Source organism: Oreochromis aureus, linkage group 20 (assembly GCF_013358895.1).
Source record: "Oreochromis aureus strain Israel breed Guangdong linkage group 20, ZZ_aureus, whole genome shotgun sequence".
Lineage (NCBI taxonomy): Eukaryota > Metazoa > Chordata > Actinopteri > Cichliformes > Cichlidae > Oreochromis > Oreochromis aureus.
The window spans coordinates 10456076-10474814 of NC_052961.1; the positions used below are offsets into that span (position 1 = coordinate 10456076).

Sequence of the window (18739 nt, forward strand, 5' to 3'; positions counted from 1 at the left end):
AGCATGCTGACAACATCGCAAGGGGCATTAGCAGGAAAGACTAATTTAATAGAGACAGCGCTGCGTGTGGACAGTGAGGTCGATAAAAGAGTCGAGTTGAAGCAGCAGTTATTGAGGTTCAAGCCAGGGTGTGAAAATGCTGTCATCCTGCCTGTGTGTCGAAAACTTGGGTTTTATTTTTGAACGTGAGGTATCTCAGCGCGAGACAGCCCTTGCTGTGGCCCCCCAGGACAGCAGCAGTCCACCTCATGGTGAACAGAAAGCGCTCAGTGGGAGATTGTGAGCATAATTACAGCAGTTTTGCCTCATTAGGAGTGAGGAGGCGTGACCCTGCCCAGAGGTCCAACAGCTGACGCGCACGGATGGTGGCGCTGAGAGATGTTCTCGGCTCACGGGAAGCTATGAGGGCAATCTGAGTCCTGAATCCTGTAATATGTGCGAATTCTGCAGTCCTTTTTGTCACGCTGTAAAATTACAAGCTGTGCATTCATTATGTTACATATGAGTACAAATCTACCAACAGTTTTACCAAAACAGCTCAAGGTATAAACAGTTAAAATACTCGTTTGGACTTCATGTGAGATAAATCTACGTGTTTATCACAGGAACATGTCACTGTTTGCTCTTTCACCCTTTCAGTTTCCAAGAATCTTTAAAGTATGTTTCATACTAGATGATTTCAGCTCTCCAGGGCTCAAAACATTCTTCAGATAAGAAAAATTCAATATGGTAAAATCACAGGGTAATAACATGCCCTGTGTAGCTTAGCACAACACCAATGTGATTTATGGGTTAACAACCGGTCAGCTGTTTCTACAATAGAAGCTCGAGTTTAACCTCAAAACAATAAAATTTATGATAAAGTTCTGCAAATATGTGCAGATGTGGAACTAAAATCTTTGAAGGACACATAAGACAACATTCAGAGATAAAGCAGAGAATAACACACAGGCAAAGCAACCACATGTCCCTGTTTTTTATCCACAGGTAAACCAGCCTTGTTGCCTGAGCCACTTTCGACCCAGGTTAGTCTAATGCATGATAATATGAACTGTTGGAACCAGTTATGTTACTGGGATCAAGATGACCCAGATTCTTACTAATGTATGTACTAAAGCATCACATTTGATAGCATAAACAGAAGACAAACACATGGCCTGCAGGGACAAATTGTGCCACTGATGGTTTTGTGAAGTGTGATGAAAGGAAAGTGGGGAGAATTTTTTGTCTTTCACTCTATTTTGCAGTTAAGGACGGTTTGTCTTCCAGTTTGTTCTTTTCATAAAAGCCAGAGATCTGAATTATTGTCAGTTTTACAGACATTACCTAAAGCCAGACATGTGACACAGAAATAAAAGTTTTCTTTGTGATGACAGCAGTGTGTGAGAATTTGTCTTTGCTTGTTGACATTAAATGAAGGGAAACGTTTTGAAAGTGTTTTATCTCAACACCTCGGGTAAAATATAAAACATTACCATATTAAAAGTGGTGCAAAAACATTAAGTTTAAATGAATCAAAAGAAAATGAATGCTGATATTTTGATAACTCAGTAATTGTTTTAGTAATTTTTAAGCAGATAAATAAAAAAAAATACCTGTGCTCGTTTGTCTCTCATGATAGGAAAAAATATTTCCTTTGTGACCTCCGATTCTCCAGAATAAATATATTTGAAGATGTTCACCTAAACGGTGAAAATCTAAAAGTCTCACTATTCTATAAAAAATGACTATTTTATAGACAGAATGATTAATTGAAAAAAATCAGATTGTGGCAGATTAAAGTGACTGTTGCAGTCTCATGAAACAGCATAAAAATGGGGAATAACATAGTTTTCCACATTAAACTCACCTGTAGAACACCACCAGGTGTTCATTGACTTGGTAACTGAAAAAAGCATACCTCTGCTATGCTTCTTTTCTTTTGTGTCTGTTTCGAGCAGGTTTAATAACATCACAGCCTGCTAATAAGATCATTTATAAAGATTTTACTCTCTCAGTTCTGATTAGGATGAAGTACAAATTACACTTTTTGCTGGAGTTTCTCAATTCACACTCCTTGTGATGGGGACAGAGAGGTTTCACTCCTGTGTCCCCTCTCACAACTCTCTCTAATGTTGCTGGGTCTTTCCTTTGCAACATAAAGCACAATCACGCCACTGTTGCTATGAACCTGTGCTATATATATACATAAAAACTGTGCTGAAGAAGTGCCGCAGAATTTCTCAGAAAGTTGCACATAAGAACACTGAAAGTACATCCACTCCTGGAGAACACCAATTTGCTCCCTGAGTGCAAGTTTTAAGTAATAACAAACTGAACGTTTCTGTCCTAAACTCAGCCTTTCAAAATAAAAGCCTGTGTTGAGATGTGGCGTCTCCCCTGAGGGATGGATGGATGGGCAGCTCCCAGAGCGTATCCTGCATGCAGGCCAGTCCCGATAGAAGACACAGCATGAGACCACATGATGAAACGAAATGAAATAACTGGCGAAAGCTTTGGTCATTCAACACGCATGCATTCACTCACACACACACACACACACACACACACACACACACACACACACACACACACACACACACACACACACACACAGACAACATGTGAGTGAGCTCGTTTTTCTTTCTTTCCCTGTATCTGACAATCTGAGCTTCTCGTCATTCAGTCGTGGTGTGGCTTCTCGGCCCATGCAGCACACCGTTGTCTGAGTCAGGATGGAAAGATGAGGACGGGGCATCCCACTCACCCTCTGCACGGCCGGAGACACTGCTGCGCTGCTGTCATGGCAACAGCAGCAGTCACCACCGCCAGCATGGGCCTGTAATGCACAGGCCAGGAGGAGTCACACACAAGCGCACACACACAGACACACACACAAAGAGAGCACGACACACGGGTAGAAAACTGCACCGAGGAGGAAACCACTGATCCTAAATGAGCCTGTTTTTCCTCTAACATCTGTACACACACGCAAGCTGGGTTGTTCAAACACTGTCCCTAAACATAAAAGTCACAAATAATCTCATTATTCTTTGTTCGGAACACATTTTTCTTTCTTTTTATTGTTTTTGAAGATGTTATCGTGAATATAAATAATCTTCTTAAGCTGACTTCCAAAACATACATTGATATTTTATTCAGATTTAACGCCCATTTTATAAAAAAAAAAAAGAAAGAAAGAAAGAAGAAAAAGCACTTTATACATTATTGGAATCTCTCTCTGCGTAAAGTATTTCCTATTTAAAATCCTTCATCGGTGTTTTTTTAAAGGATGATTTCTGCCTCCACCCTCTTCCACCCTCCGTGTCTCCAAATCGGACATTTTCTCTGCGCCTGGGCAACATAAAGCTACTTGTAAACCGCAGGCTTTGCAGCAAATTACCAGTGTAATGCAGATTTGAGTGTGTGTTGTTTTTTTTTTCTTTACGTGGTAGAAAAAGCCCACAATGCAAAAGCTAATCCCATTCAAACAGGTGTTAGGAGCAGAAACAGTCCCAGGTGGCGCATGTTGATCGGATGCATGGCCATACAGGGGTACACTCTGAGCATCTTTGCGCTTTTTTCGAGGGGTTGAGCAACCCGCATCCGAAAATAGTGTTGTCTGTTAGAAAGTAGGTCGATAGGAACTGAGAGAGACGTTTGTTTCCACGCTTTTGTCTGTGTTCTTTGTTGTTTAGCGAGGACTGTGGGCTTTTTTTCATAGCCTACCCTTGTGTGGAGCGTTTTACGCACAGGTGGGAGATACCCGCTCAGCATAGGACAGCCCCCCTTTCTGCTCCTCAGCGGATGATGTGAGGAAGTGACATTTTTCACCGCTGCGGTTCGGGACAGCACTGCTCCTCTGCAAACAGGTGTGCTGCTGTCCGGGTCAGTTTGACTGAGAAGCCACAGAGAGGTAGCGTCCCAAAACCTGAACCGAGCCTCCTGGACGCGGGACAGCGGGAACCAGAGGAGAAAGAAATCCACCCGTTCAAGTCTGTTCTTTATTAGCCTGGGCTGTTTGAACGGGTTCAGACAGAGAGAGAGAGGGAGAGGGGGAGCAATGGCAACGAAAAAGGCGTGCGTGGAGGCACCCAAAAGGAGCCGGAGTCCGGTCGTTTTGGAGGCGGAGATGTTCAGTGAATTTCAGGACTGGTGTCTCCGGACTTATGGAGACTCCGGTAAAACAAAGACCGTCACCCGGCGAAAATACAACAAAATCATGCAGACACTGTTGCAGAACGACGAGTCGGATGGCGTTTATGTCGACAACAGCCACATCAACGCCAAATTCAAATTCTGGGTGAAGTCTAAAGGATTTCAGGTCGGGACCAACGTTTTGGGAGAGCACAACAAGAAAGGAGCTCCAGGGAAGCCCGTTTTATACGTCCCGGTCAAGTCAACGGTAAAGTGTGTGTGTGTGTGTGTGTGCGCGTGTGCATGCTTGTGCATATGTGTGTGTGGCACAGAGAGGGAACGTGCGTGTACATGAGCACGAGGTGTCCCGTCGCCGCCTATAAGTTGTCATTATTTCAGAGTGCACACATGCACCTGTCACACGGATAAAACGCTAACTTGAAATGTTTTGTCGTCCCGTCTCGCCCTCATCTCTGCCGATGAAGCTTCACTTTGTCCACATCCCAACCAGAACAGCCCTACTGTCATCCCTTGCTGCCATAGCAACGCCGGTGCCTCCTGGCAATCGCAATTGCAAAAAAAAAAAAAAAAAAAAAAAAAACAGTGAGTCGAGGCTATCACGCAAAAGCATCTCACCAGCGAGGTTTAAGTCCTGTCAGCGCTGTCGGGTGCAAAGCACGAGATAATTGACTTATTGACAGCATTTTGCGTGAACCTTGCAGTTCGGGTCTCGTGTAGCCCGGTATGGTGATGCTGTGCGCGCGCACGTGGATGCAGCGGCATGTTGGCGGGTCTGTGTCAGACTGCACTGGTGTTACCAGCTGAGAAGCTGCACGGCTTCTTTTTTTTTAAATGCAAACTTAAGATGATCACGTTCAGCTTTTTTCATGCCGAGTAGCTCAGCAGGTTTCATTGTCAGCGATTCATCAAAGGACACACGCACTCACTGTCCCATCTAAACCAAGAAGCACGCGCTGTGTCCGTGCGTCGACGGGGCTGATTTTTCTTTCTTCGGGAGGGCAAAGATAGGCTTCTAAAGTACTGAAAGAGGGGGCATTGTAATGAAATGGCACGGAGTGGCAGACAGCCCGAGTGTTTAGTCCCCACTTTTCATTGTCCTGGGCAGGATGCGGATCGGCTAGTAGGCACTCGTTGCTCTGGCAACACCTGTGCAGCCCAGGATAGCCTGCCTCTGCCGCATTTTATTCTGTAGGCTACGATCCGACATTAAGCTCTGTAAGCTCGTCTAAGATTATCTCCAAGAGAAACACACTGCAGGTAATTTCCACATTTTAGCGGAGAGTATAAGCGGTGCGTAATTGGTGACCACGTGAGGGGCTGTGGCGGAAACAAAAGGGTCTGCTCTGGGCTGATAGCGACATACGCCCACAGTTAGTACTCAGACTTCACTTCTCCGTTCTCCTGGATGATGTGTGGCGATGTTTCGCTTGTAAAATGGTAGTCAGGTCAGTGAAGCTGCAGGTGCTTCAAGGGTTAAGTTTTATTAGGCCTATTTGTCGGACTGGCGAGATAAACATGTGCGTGATGAACTGTCAGCCAGTGCCCCAGCAGCTTTTCCCGTGCACGCGGAAAACAAACACGCACGCGGGCTGTGCTCACGCGCGCGCACCCATGTCTATGTATGGTGTTTGGGCCTGCTGTGCCAGCACGGAGACAACCACCATTTTAAATAAGCGCCTTCAGGAATAATCTCCCCCACCCGGCCTGCTGGGACAGAGTCTCTCCGGACCTCAAAGAGCAGAAACACATTTCCTGCGAACTAACCGGAGAAGATTCTGGCCCCAATCAGAGACAGAGTCCTTTGACTTTTAGCTGAATAGCACTGATCCCTCTACAGGTGTTTTACCTGTGTGAATGGACGATTTAGACTACAAAACTCCTCTAATCTCGGCTCAATATTGTGTTTCCCCCCTGGGCAGGAGGGCAGGTGTGATCTGACTCCGCAGGTGCAGATGGTGCCTGAAATGTGATGTTGATGAGCTTTTGTCTGTCTTTTTTTTTTGGCCATTTCTGGTTGATACCAATTCAATATATTGATCAATATAACCTGATCAGCTTTAAAAAAAAATCCATGTGAAAAGCAGATGAGCTGAAATAAAACCCGAGCAAGGCCTTAAAAGTGTGTTTTTTAAAAAAAACAAACAGGGTAGCTTAATGTTTACTGGAGAGGAGTGCGCACACTTTTGTAGCTAATATCAGAAGGCAGGGGGAAACCTCCCCCTGACTCAGCTGCACTTGGGAAATTTAAACAACAAACAAAACATCAGCCAACAAAAGCTGCTTCTGATGATGAGTCAGAAGCCACAAATCAACCAATTCATGTGCATGTGACTGCAATAGAAAGCCCGATTTTTGATTCAGCTGGGCTTTATAAATAGGCTGTCCGGTGCCACTGGAAAAGGAACATGCACACACATGTACAAACACGCACACACAATGGTCAGTGCCTGCTCGCAGGGCTGCAGGGCCGGGGGCGTGTCTCTGGAGCGCGAGCACTGGAAGCCCCTCTGCAGCTGCTCCCAGGGTGTGCCAAGTTTCTGTGTGGGAGCAGGCATGGGGCTAAATGACGGGAGGCTGGGTGGGGGGTAGGGATGGTTGGTGGCTGATGTGCAGACAGAGAAGGTCTCTTCTGTGTGTCAGCGAAGCATACAAGGCGGCTTCAGTGTGTGGCAGGACAGAAAGACAGGGCACAGTAGCACAGACTCAGCGCTGATGCCTCTTTTCAAGCCGGGACACAGAATTATTTTCTGTCCTCCTGCTCTTGTTGTCTCGCCCTCTTTCTGCACAACTCAGAGCCCTGCCACTGCTCGGAGAATCCAGCAGCCCTCAGTGTGGAGATGCAACCTCGTTTAGCTCTCATTATGTCCTGATTAGAGGACGCTACAGAGGAGGAGGGGGATAGGACCAGAAACAGACACAGAGATGCACCACAGAATTTTACACAACATGAGCACAAGCGTCTTCCCGAGTGAAGAAACAGGGCTTAATCGCCCTGTGCATTTCCTTTCAGCTGACATGAGCATTGTACTGAAGAAAATTTTTGAAAAACTGCGAGCTGTTGCTTTTTGTTGCCATGCCTACTGAAAGCTGTAAATATCTCTGTTCATGTCTCACGGCTTTGGTGGACATGCTCTCACACAGAGACACACAGAAGTACTTCACATGAAAGGGGCTCGAACTGTGCGCACAGGACGTGCTGGCACAGACTGTGAACCCAGACAAAATAAGCCCATTTAACTGTTTATTAGACAAAAGAGAAACAAACGATGTAAAGACTAAGAGCCTATCAGCAGAAATCAGCATCTAAACAAGCAGAAAGCAGTGAAACATCATCATAGTCAGGATTCTTCTTTCTTTTTTTTTGTCCAAAGCAGTTGACTTCTGATCAATATAGCAACAGATTATTGTCTGTCAATCAGCCTTTTCGCCTTTTCTTTTAAAGAATTGAATACTTGTCTTTGTTTTTCTGCTTTGGGCTTCTTAAATATGAGAATTTCCTGCTTTTGTTCTTATTCCACTCATGTTGGGCTTTGCTCTGATAAAAGAAAGAATTTAAAGGGACACAACCTCGAGCCCCTTTCAGGATCTTCTGACATTTTATTGACAAAATCCCACATCAATCAATAGCTGACAATGACAATAAACATTAGTTACAGCCACAAAGTGACAGCACATGATCAAAGGAAGACATGATTGCCACAGAAAGAGGTTTCCAGACTGAAGAACTGAATGAAGCTTTAATTCCTAAAATAAGGGTTTGTCTCGGGACGTCCCCACATTGTTAGTCCTTATCCATGTCTCGGAAAATGGGCACTAAATGTTTGCTCCTCGCCCACGTCAGATGGGATGAGGAACATCATCATTATTATCTGATTAATTAGTCCGCGTTTCCCCTGAGAGCCCGTCTTTTGTGGATGGGCCACGGAGTCAAAAGAATACTGGCCCTATTATTCAGCAGCATTTGCATTAATGCTATTTTTTGCATAGCGAATCTCCAGCGCTTTTGTCCAGCCTTTTTTGTTTCATCCTTCTCTGGCAGCGCCTATTAGGAGCAACACATGGGCTCACGCTCGTGGGTTCAAATGGCAAAATGCTCAGCAGCCCAAACAAGAATCAACGCAGTTGTTCACGTCTCGTTCTTCATCAGAGCTGCAGAGAAATTACCCGAGCACCTCTAATAGTGATTGACCTGTTCCTTTTATTTATTTTTTTAAAGGTTTTAAAGTGGCTGTTTACCCCCAAATCAAATATCATTATTTGTCCTGTGGCCTGTTTTGTTATTTATCCATCTAGACTGTTTTAGAGTCATCTGCCCAGTATTGGAGATATTGAACAGTATAGATGTCTGCCTTGTCTTGAATATAATGAAAGGAAATGGCAGTCGCTCTGTGGTGTTCAAACAGTTTGAATATATACATAAAAAACAGCAATGTCTCTTTTCAGAAATCACAACCTGGTGACTAAGAAAAACCAAAAAAACAATAAAAAAAATCAACAAACCTTTGTGAGGTGGGTAGTTTCATTTTGGGACTACTTTCTTTGTACTAAACTATCCCCACCAATCGTTACACTGATAACAGGCTCCTGCTTGTGACAGGAAGTGCAACATGTTCTCCTCCCTGGGTGTAATATAATGCATTTTTGTCACATGTCACCCTGAGTCTTATTATTAAAAACAAGGTGTCCAGGGCAATATTGGCAGCAGGGACACACAAAGTCTGCAATAGGAGGGTGGGAGCAGTCTCATAAGTCATTAGGAGACTGGACTTCTTGTCCTATCGGCTCCTTTCTGTTTTGCACTTTTTCCTTTTTTCACTTGGTGATTGTTGTTCTGTTTTTCACAGCCTTGAACTTTCACTTTGACTCACAGGTTATGTTTAGAGACTGGAAACTACTTGGTTACGTTGTGTAAAAGATCCAAGTTTGGGGTAAAATGCATTTCTGCATGTTGAAAAATGACTAAATCAGAGCGCAGACGTCCAAGGACACCCTGTGTATTGCATTGATCGAGATGTCATGGTTGCTCCTCGCTAGACCTGCACCCATTAGCTGGCTGCAAACATCCTATTGTTCGTGGGTGAAGTTCGAAAGAAAGTAGTTCCTACATGAAACTGCTGGCTCAAGCTAAGAGACAGGGAGGAAGTCCAAACTGGCGATTTTTGAAAATAAAAAACGATTTATTAAAAATAAACTGACAAAACACAAATACCAAAGATGGTTGGTAGAAGGTGGAAGGAGGAGAGAGATCCTGGGACAGATTTTATCACTCCAGGAAGGCCTAGGCATTAGCTGCAATAGCTGACGACCCTCCGAGCATTTCATGTCACTGTTCTTTCCTGTTGGAGCGCCAAACGAGACGTCACAACTGCTGGCATGGTGCACTTTAGTGACATTTTGATTGTTGTGCACCAGGCTGGAGGCATTTCTACAATATATCAATCAGATGACGGAGAGGGAAATTGCTTGAACGTTTAGAAAAGATAACAAGGAAAAAAAGGAAGATTATAGTTATGGTGTAATAATGTGAGCCAGAAATGACGAATGCATCAGCTGTAAACCCGCTTAAGTCAACTGTTGTACAAGATAGTCAAAGGGCTTTCACACTGGGTCATGATTTCTGGGAAGAGACGTTGCTGCTGAGTGTTTCGATTCCCATTTAGTACCATTATAGCCAAGAAAACGCAGATCGTCTGCATGCATAAAATAACACAACAGGCCAGAGCGAACTGTCCCTTTAAGAGCTCCAGAAATGATGGGAACCAGTCAATCACCAGTGAAGAGGTAAATTCTCTGATGATGAGTGAGATGAGAAGAGCTGAGGTGATTCTTCTTTTAGCTGCTGAGCATTTGAACCTCCGAGCCCATGTGTTGCTCCTAAGAGGGGCTGAACAAAAAAAGCTGCCCTCAAAGCTGGAGATGTGTCTCATTGGGGTCTTCTTTGTTAAACTGGAGTCAATTAAAGATCCATAAAGAATATATTTATGTCAGCATTTGTTCATGTGGTCATCTCAGACTTTGCTGTGTTACTGTGACTTACTGTAAACGGGTGACGAAATCCATACTGTGCGCGAGCGTGTGTGCTCGTACAAAGAGGGGGTCGCTGATCGCATGCTCTGTGTTTCCTCCCTTCAGCACCCTCTCTGTTGCCATGGAGAGACCGTTCTTTGCTTTCCCATAGGAGGAGAAATTAACACCATTTTTAACTGGCCCAGGGGCCTCCCCCCTGTGTGGGAGATAGTCTGAGTTGTGCTCCGCGCACACACACAGCCTTAAAGACGGCAATAATCTCCCTACCACACCGTTGCTGTCATTTTTAATACCTTTGCAAGGCCAACGTTTAACGAACTGGGACAGCATGATAATAGCCTGAAAACGGTGAAATGGACTCTGGGATGTGATGATGTATGTGCGAGTCATTTACATACCATTTTAAGTCAGTGACTGAAACGTCAACAGTGCCAGTCTGCTGTGGGCCAGAGGGACCGTCTGTGTCTCCGGCTCGGTGGGATATTGGGGATGTCACACACTCTATCAAATAATGTTCATCATGGGAGCAGCCGAGAGGGACGAGCACACACCGAGACACACACACACACCCACACACACGGAGACGTCGGACAGAGGGGTTGAGCTCGGTGCACCTAATGTGGATTTAATGACGGGCCTTTATGAAATGAAGCAGACAGGAGAGGATGATAGTGGAAAGAAAAGAAATAGAAGGGGAGGGGGGATTGTTTTATATTATAAAAATGGGGACAGTGTTGAGGTAAGAGTTTCCTTTATCCCAGTTTTTTTCCATGACAAACCTTTGTCTTGCGGTGTTGTCCCCATGACACACATACAGGCGCAGGAGGAACAAGGATTGGCCCATTTACGTACCCATTAGCCAGCTGATAGATTTACAGAGGGGAGATGGGACTTTAAAAGATGACCTGTTGTCACATCTGCCTTAAGATCATCTGAGTCATGAGTAGTGTTGACACAGCCATCTCCCTGCGTTCTGGGTGTACACACATGTAAACACACACACACATAAAAGCACCTGAGCACACAACCCTGCACCATCAATTTACGCTACTAATTGTGCAACAATCCTGCAAAATAAAAGTTGCATTTCACTTTAAATGGGACCTATTATGCAGTTCCCTTTTTGCCTGTTGCTAAAATGGGTTTCTTTTTTAAATAATGAGTTTTAAATAAGGAGGTCAGCGTATGTGCAACCCTCCCGTGAGCCAAAAGCTTTAAACACTCAGGTTTTTGGCAGTTTTCAGAGATGCCCCACCCACCTGCTGTTTACACTGTAATATTCTGCTTGAGAGGGGCAGCCAATTAGAAGAAAGATGACTTAAAAGGAGTGGAGAGGCAAAAGCTGCAATTCTTCTGGTGGCCACTTGAGGCTTAATTCCAAAAGTGAGTCAATATGCATAGACTCCAATGTTAAAATACGCAACTTTAAAGCATTAAAACCCATGTTTACAGCCTGGTGAAAAATATTTTGGACTTTGTGGATAGTTATCCCTTTTTTTAAGAAAAAAGTCAGCCAGCTGGAGAGTCGTAAGCCTTAAAGATAGGGGCTGTTTGGCTGTTTTAACAGGTTCTAGCCAAGTTTAATCACTGAATGCGACCTTTGGCACCTTTTGAAGCATTTTAATCAAATTATAAATCTAATAGTATGACTTAGTGTGCAGTGTATACAGTCATCAAAGTCTCTTTTTGTGTTTTATTAGTCTGTTAAATTAGCACCCCATCATTTTATCCAAGCAAGGTCACTTTTAGCTCAGAAAAACAACATGGTGGTTGCCAAAGTGATAACATGAGAGAAGAGAAAACAGTGGAGAACATCACAGCAGCTACATCTGTCTTTTATATACAGTCTATTGTCTCAGGCAGTGGTTAAACCCAGCGACACCAGGACCCGGACTGAGATGAATAAGCCTTATTTTAAACTGTGAATCATGGAAAGCTGCACAGAGCTGAAAACCTGCAGGTTCACTTTAATTAGATTTCTGATTTTCAGATTTCGGCCTGTCCCACTCGTGTTTATCTGGTCGGCCATGGAGCTAATTTCTTGTGTGATACATCTCTTCTATCTTTGGCGGCCTGTCTTTGTGACCCAGCTGCTTCCCGTGAACCTCCCCCCACCTCCTCCTCTCTTCCTCCTCCTCCTCCTCCTGACCTGCCTGTGTGCAGGACAGCTCCTCTCTCCCCTCGGCGACTCTCGGCTACAGTGTGTGTGTGTGTGCGTGTGTGTGTGTGCGCGCGACTGCCAGCGGGGGTGGGGGCAGTCGACTCAACCCCTCCAGTCTCCTAGCAACAGAGCGGTTTGGTGCGGGACAGGGGGAGGCGCAGGGGATGGGGGCTGGTTGTACAGTGACTGGGGAGAGCAAAGTCCTATGGGATTAGAAAGATGGAGGGAAGGAGGAAAGGCAAAGAAGGAGGGTGAGAGTTTTGCTGTGTTGTTGCCGATTAGGGATGCTGACATGTCTCCTTTGCGCGTTAGAGCGGCGTGTTGTTGAAGAGACCAAATATCTACAGCTCTGCTCAACAGCTGTTCTCCTCAGAGATGCTTCAGTTCTGCCCGGTAGACATATATACTGCGCTTAAACACACACTGAGAGCAGGCTGTGGTTAGAGGTGAATGTTTAACTCTCTGTTGACTAAAAAAAACCCAACTCATTGACGCAGGGAAGCCCCGAGAAGGGGCCTTCATGAAGCAGGAAATGCACTTTTAGCTCAGTGCTCTCACCAAAAACTGTATATAAAAGAGAGACACAGCCACTGTGGGATCCTTTGGTTTCTGAAGCCCAGCTTTGAAGCCTCAGTTTTAGTACTTTGGCCAACGTCATGTTGTTTTTTTAAAACTCGAATGAGACACATTTGGGGAAGAAGGTGGAGTGTGCCGTTATCAGCTTGGTTAGTAATTAAACAGCCATAAACTGTACAGATGCAAAGCAGAGACGCAGATGCCTGCTAATAAACACTAAACAGCATTTAAAAAAAAAAAAAAAAAAAAATCCAGTTTAACTCACCAAACTGGAGCACAGACTTCTTGGAATGGCTTTTGGGACAATAAACCATAGAGGAGACCAGATTATTTGGCATATATAGGCAGCAACACCACAAAGATGGTAAACAAGTCCAGTTCAGGGATTCAGGTTAGTAGAGGTGACTCCAAGCAGGCTGCTAAAAATGTCTGCAGCACTAACTAAGCAAACTTAACGTTTAAGGCAAGTCAAATGCAGGAGATATAAAAACAGTTACCTTACTTTATTTGTTATAAACTCAGTAATAGAGCTGTGGAGATGCTTTGATACCAGGCTGTAAACTGGTTTATTTAGTTTTACCATGGGTCTCTTTGAGGGTTGACACCAGCCTCAAGTGGCCACTAGAGGGACCGCAGTTTTTATGTTGATTTCATTTATTCATTAATCTATTTTTTACCTTTTAACATTTTGTAGTTAAAGTTACTTTCAGCAGCTCTATTATTCACAACAGCTCATCACAGTGGATATCTCTGCAGGTCTGAGCCAGCAGATTTTTTATCAAGTAATCTCTTTTTCATCCTTCTGCCTAAATTTTGGCGTTTTGGCTGTCACCGTTTTGGTTCTTTGAAATCAGAGGTGATGACGAGGGCTGACGTAGTCCTGCCATCTAGCACAGCCGCTTTATTTCCCATTTGGACTCTAATGGACACCACTTTTTACAAGATGAACATTCACGTAAACTTAAACACGGGAAAGAATGAATAAACTCAAACTAAGCAACAACTGAGATCATAGATCATGTGAGCAGTAGGTTATTTTTCTCATAGACTTCTGCAGTCATTTATTTATTTTTTACTACATGAGTCGCCCCCTGGTGGCCATTAAAAAGAATGTGTTTCACTTTGCAGACTTGATGTATTTTTGATATTCAGTCTTTGGACTGTATATCAAAAATACACCTAGTTTTTCATGATGAGGCTGACAGCACAGGCCCCCAGGTACAGTTTCGTACTTATCTATTTTTATACATAGACAGATAGACTTAATGTATGGGAATATTAAGTAAATTACGATATTACAGCCGCTTTAAAATAGACACACTTTCAATAACAACAACAAAAGCTTTGAAAGTAAAAAGTAGAATATTTCAATAAAAGTGAAGAAACAAATAAAACTAGCTCAACATATAATATAAAATAAACACAACAAATTAAAAATGTCTCCATATTTATTTTAGAGTGCAAAGTTTAGCAAACAGATCAGAAAGAGAGAAAATAAAAGAAAAAACAAACAAACAAACAAAGAAATGTTGCTTATGGTTCAGGCTCATGCAGCAGGTCTAGCAGTGATGATCTGCAATATTTTCTGCATGTGATTCTTTCAGGTCAGAGAAAACGCTCCCAGCAGAATATCCGGTGTGTGCTGTGGATATTTTGCAGTAGCAGAATTCAATGCAGGATGCAGCAGTGGTGTGGGTGCACTGCACACCCCACAGTTGTGTGAGATTATCCAAATCCACCGTGAATGGGCCGACACCATTGTCCCAAACAGCAGCAGCAGCAGCAGCAGCTTCAGTGGTGGCGGTGGTGGTGGTGATGTCACCAGGGGAAAGATGATGATACCTCCAAGTGCGATAGATTACAGCTGTGATGATGAGGCGGAGGGTCGCTATTATTTCATTTATTATCATTACATTTAGCCCATGCTGACAGGGGAGAGTGGAGGGAGAGAGAGAGAGAGCGAGAGGGAAAGGAGGGCCGGATTAAAACAAACCCGCTCTGTGAGCTGGTTTTAGTTGCCATGGCAACGATCATTACCTCGCACTTGGGAGAGCAGGAGCAAGGAGAGAGAGGATGAGGAGGAGGGGAGACGGGACGGAGGTATGGGATGAAGAGATGCAAGCAGGAGAGAGGACGCAGTTGGGGAAAAACAAAAAAAAGAAAAAAAAAGGAAATGTCAGATCCCAGGAAGTGTGCAGAAATGTCACAGAAGAGAGGGAGGAGGAGGAGGAGATGGGGTGTGCGGGGGAGTGTGATTCCTCGATGCCAGGGGGACAACTTTTTGAACTCGGGACCCTCCTCTCACTCAAACATGAAAGGATCACTCCCCAGCTAGAACCCAATCTCCAGGAAATGTCAGAGAGCCTGTCTCGTATTTGCCTGGAAGAGGTGGAGAAAAAAAAAAACTAATTAAACGTCCAGATCCATTTGTTCCATTTTACGCTCGCTGGAGGACTTTGCGTTCAAAAATATCAGCAGGTGCTCGGCTGTTACGACAAAATCTGGTGAAAATGCAAAGTGTTGACAGTTCTGTATGAAGGTGTTGTTTAGAGGGGAAGATAAGGAGGAAGGGGTGGGGGGGTGGGAAGGAGAGGAAAGCCCCATGTGGTGCTGCGGATGGAGGCCGTTGTCCTGGCGATCCTACTTCTATGGTGTGTCACATGACCCTTTGCCCAGCACACCTGCCCGAGAGAAATCAGTGGCAGTTTCTATGGCGACAGGGTCAGCAGTACGGGAGGCAGGATGGCTGCCAGAGGTGGTGGTAGGAGGGACTGTTGGTCTTGTACAGTGTTATTTTTAAACATAGCAGAGATGAGGTGATGGTTGCAGACCCAGCCGGGGCCCAGACTTCTCCACCTAACGGAGACATTTAAAGACTGCAGGAGGTGAGCTGGACAGGATTTTTTTTTAAACTGGGGACAGAAAGCAAGTCAGAGTGGGCCCATCAGAAATCTGAAATAAATAGCAAACCAATGTGTTTAACAAAATGGAACATTTGTAGGTTTGAATGATTTTTCATTATTTACAGTTATGTGGGAAAATAAGTAAAATCTGAAAAGAAAATCGGTTAAGTGCTATTGCACATATGTCATAAACCCATCTTTTTATAAACAGCCTATGTATCGCATTAAAAAAAACAAAACAAAACATGTATGCACACAATTTTATAGCCAACTTACCTAATTTATCTTTTATTCAAAACTATAGATGACAAGAAGGAAAAATCCTTTTAATCCCAGTTTTCACCTTTGCTCAAAGCTTCCCACCCATGTTCATTAAATTAAATTCCTATGAATATTCTTTTCCAAAGCCCGGCGACACTTCGAAAACATTTTAATTGTTCTGATGGTTTTAATTGTGGGCAGACCTCCTGCCTCCATAACCGTTTATTAGGAGATGTGGCTGCCTCGTTAACAATATCTTGGCCAAATTAAAACACAGGATTTAACCTCGGAGTGATGGAGATGGCAATGACTTAAAATCAGTGTCTCGCACTTCCTTTGTTATAAGTTCAGCTTTGTGAGGACTTAGAACATAGAGAATGTACTGAACTTTAAACTTTATGGATCTACTGTATAGGCGTCAGACCTGCCTTTTCTCCAACAATATCCATAATTGGTTGCTTTCATGCAAGAACACAAATGTGTGGTGGACCTTAGGTCGGCCTATCAAATTTCAGGAGGTGTAGAGCCACCCAAGGTATCCTCGTTCATAGCCACAACTCTGCACACTTCCAGCTATGTAGGGGACTCTCCAGAAGGAATGGGGCTGTATGGCGCTGCAGTTCATAAATGTAAAATTCTTGGGGTCATTGGGGTAAACATGCTTCGGCTAGCAATTCTCATCATGTGCTCTGGTTTCAACAGTGTGGATGCTTCATCTAAGGACGTAGATGGGTCAAATGCTGATATCCACACTCACAAACTTTCAGCATTCTTCCTAAATCCAGGAGGGCTCAGCATGTCCCGCTATTAAACTGTCAAGTGGATTTTGAAGACTTGAAACACCTTTTTCTGTGACGTTAAACACAAGGGTGCAGTGCAGCCCTAGTTGTCCCTTTGACAATGCTCAAATCACACCGTCTTTCATTTAAGTTCCTTGTGTGCTGTGAAGACAATAAAATGTAAAATAAGAAGTCCTGAAGCTAGACTACGTAATAAACTCCTGTCTCTCTGTGTTTTAGTGTTCTGATGGAAATTCAACCCAGGAGAACTCCTCCCTGAAGCGCGTAGCCGTGGTTGAAGACTTCTTTGACATAATCTATGCCATGCATGTGGAGATGGGCGCCGATCCCGGCAGAGCACCCAAACATGCAGGCCAAAAGAAGACCTACAAAGCGGTGAGTAAACACAACCAGGTGCCTGCAAGGTGCAAGTAATCATGCTGCTCCTTGCTGATAGTGTGTGGGCTGACAGTAACAGCAGCCAAATATTATATGAAGTCAATATAAACTCGGCAGTATTAACATCATATTTTATTTCCTCTTGTCTCCTCCGTTTCCTTACGACGAGCAGTAGCGCTGCTGCCAGTGGTGGGAAACCGGAGAGTGAGCATATTCAGCTCAGAAAAATGAGGGGTTGTGCACATGTTGAAGTTTGCAAGCTCCTAAAAAATTTTATTAACAGAAATATGTTTATAAGATTCCCCGTGCTTGTCTTTAAAGGTATTTTAAAAGCTGTAAAGACAAAGTGCAGCTGAGGCCAGTGTGAGTGTGTTTAGTTTTTATTTTAAATATTTGGTCAGTGAGTTTTGGATGATTCAAGTTTTGACCACCAACATCAACAAGATTCATCCTCTGGGGAAAAATTATGCTGAGACATGCAACATTCCTTTCACTAGCTGTAACAGGAGTAATAGATTGCATCTTCCAACATGTCCTGGGACTAAAAGATCCCACATCAACGAACCTTACACCAAATGCACAAACAACAGAGTCTCATGGCAGCTGGTTCTTGTGCAAATTCATGAAGTGAAGAATTTGCCAGTGTGCAGAGCCAAAAAATCCAAATTTTGGTTGAGGTGCATTCATTTAGGCACTTTTACATGTAACTGATACACTGCTTTGTCTCCTGTATACTTTTTGTTTTTATTTATTGTTTGATCAGGATTAGGGTTTAAAAGGAATCTGTTCACTTAAAAAAGAGTTTTTCTGCAGAATTAAACACACATTAAGCAGCTCAGTTTTCTGAGGGTTTTGACCCATCGCGAGATGACGACACTGCACATTTTACATGAATTTATTCACAACGCTGTCAGAGATAATTACCTTAACAAATTGCTTGTGTTTCCGTGGGTGGACATGTTAAAACGACCCTTTCATGTTGTTGTTTATGAACATATAAAACATAAAGAAGCTTATATGATATATATCCAATATACATCCAATGTCACTTTAATTCATGAAATTTTGTACAAGTATTTGTAGTTTCAGAGAGTCACTCCTGTTTCTGCATCATTGTACAGCACACTGTGTACATATTGTACATGCATGCAGAGTACAGGGTAGCCTTGTTTGACAATTGCCACATTCACTGGGACTGATGTACTACTTTGCCTTTTACATTCAAGATGAATTATTTAACAGTAAAAAAAAAAAACTAAATAAAACCAAGCAACATGTGCAGTGCATTACGACTACGTCGATGCTATAAAAGAAAGAACAAGTTTGTAACGCTTTACAGACGCCTACTTGGCTACAGTTTAGAGAGTATATCAATCGCTATGCCAGTGCCTGCTAGCTGCAGGTTTTTAGAAGGCACTGATGTTACATCTATGATTTCTGAGTGGAAACGCACAAATTTTCACTCAAGCCTGCCTGCATTTAGTTTGCAATATCTG

At 43.6% G+C, this 18739-nt stretch overlaps 1 protein-coding gene across 1 annotated transcript in view; it reads left to right on the forward strand.

The window, feature by feature from the left end:
- Positions 1 to 3759: 3759 nt before the first annotated feature.
- The window catches only part of nol4la (nucleolar protein 4-like a), a 32031-nt gene continuing 17051 nt past the window's right edge, over positions 3760 to 18739 (forward strand). The window contains exons 1-2 of the mRNA XM_039604060.1: positions 3760 to 4384; positions 17085 to 17240. Of these exons, the coding sequence (XP_039459994.1) occupies positions 4043 to 4384; positions 17085 to 17240 (498 nt within the window). The 5' untranslated portion in view covers positions 3760 to 4042. The remainder of the gene's footprint in view (positions 4385 to 17084; positions 17241 to 18739) is intronic.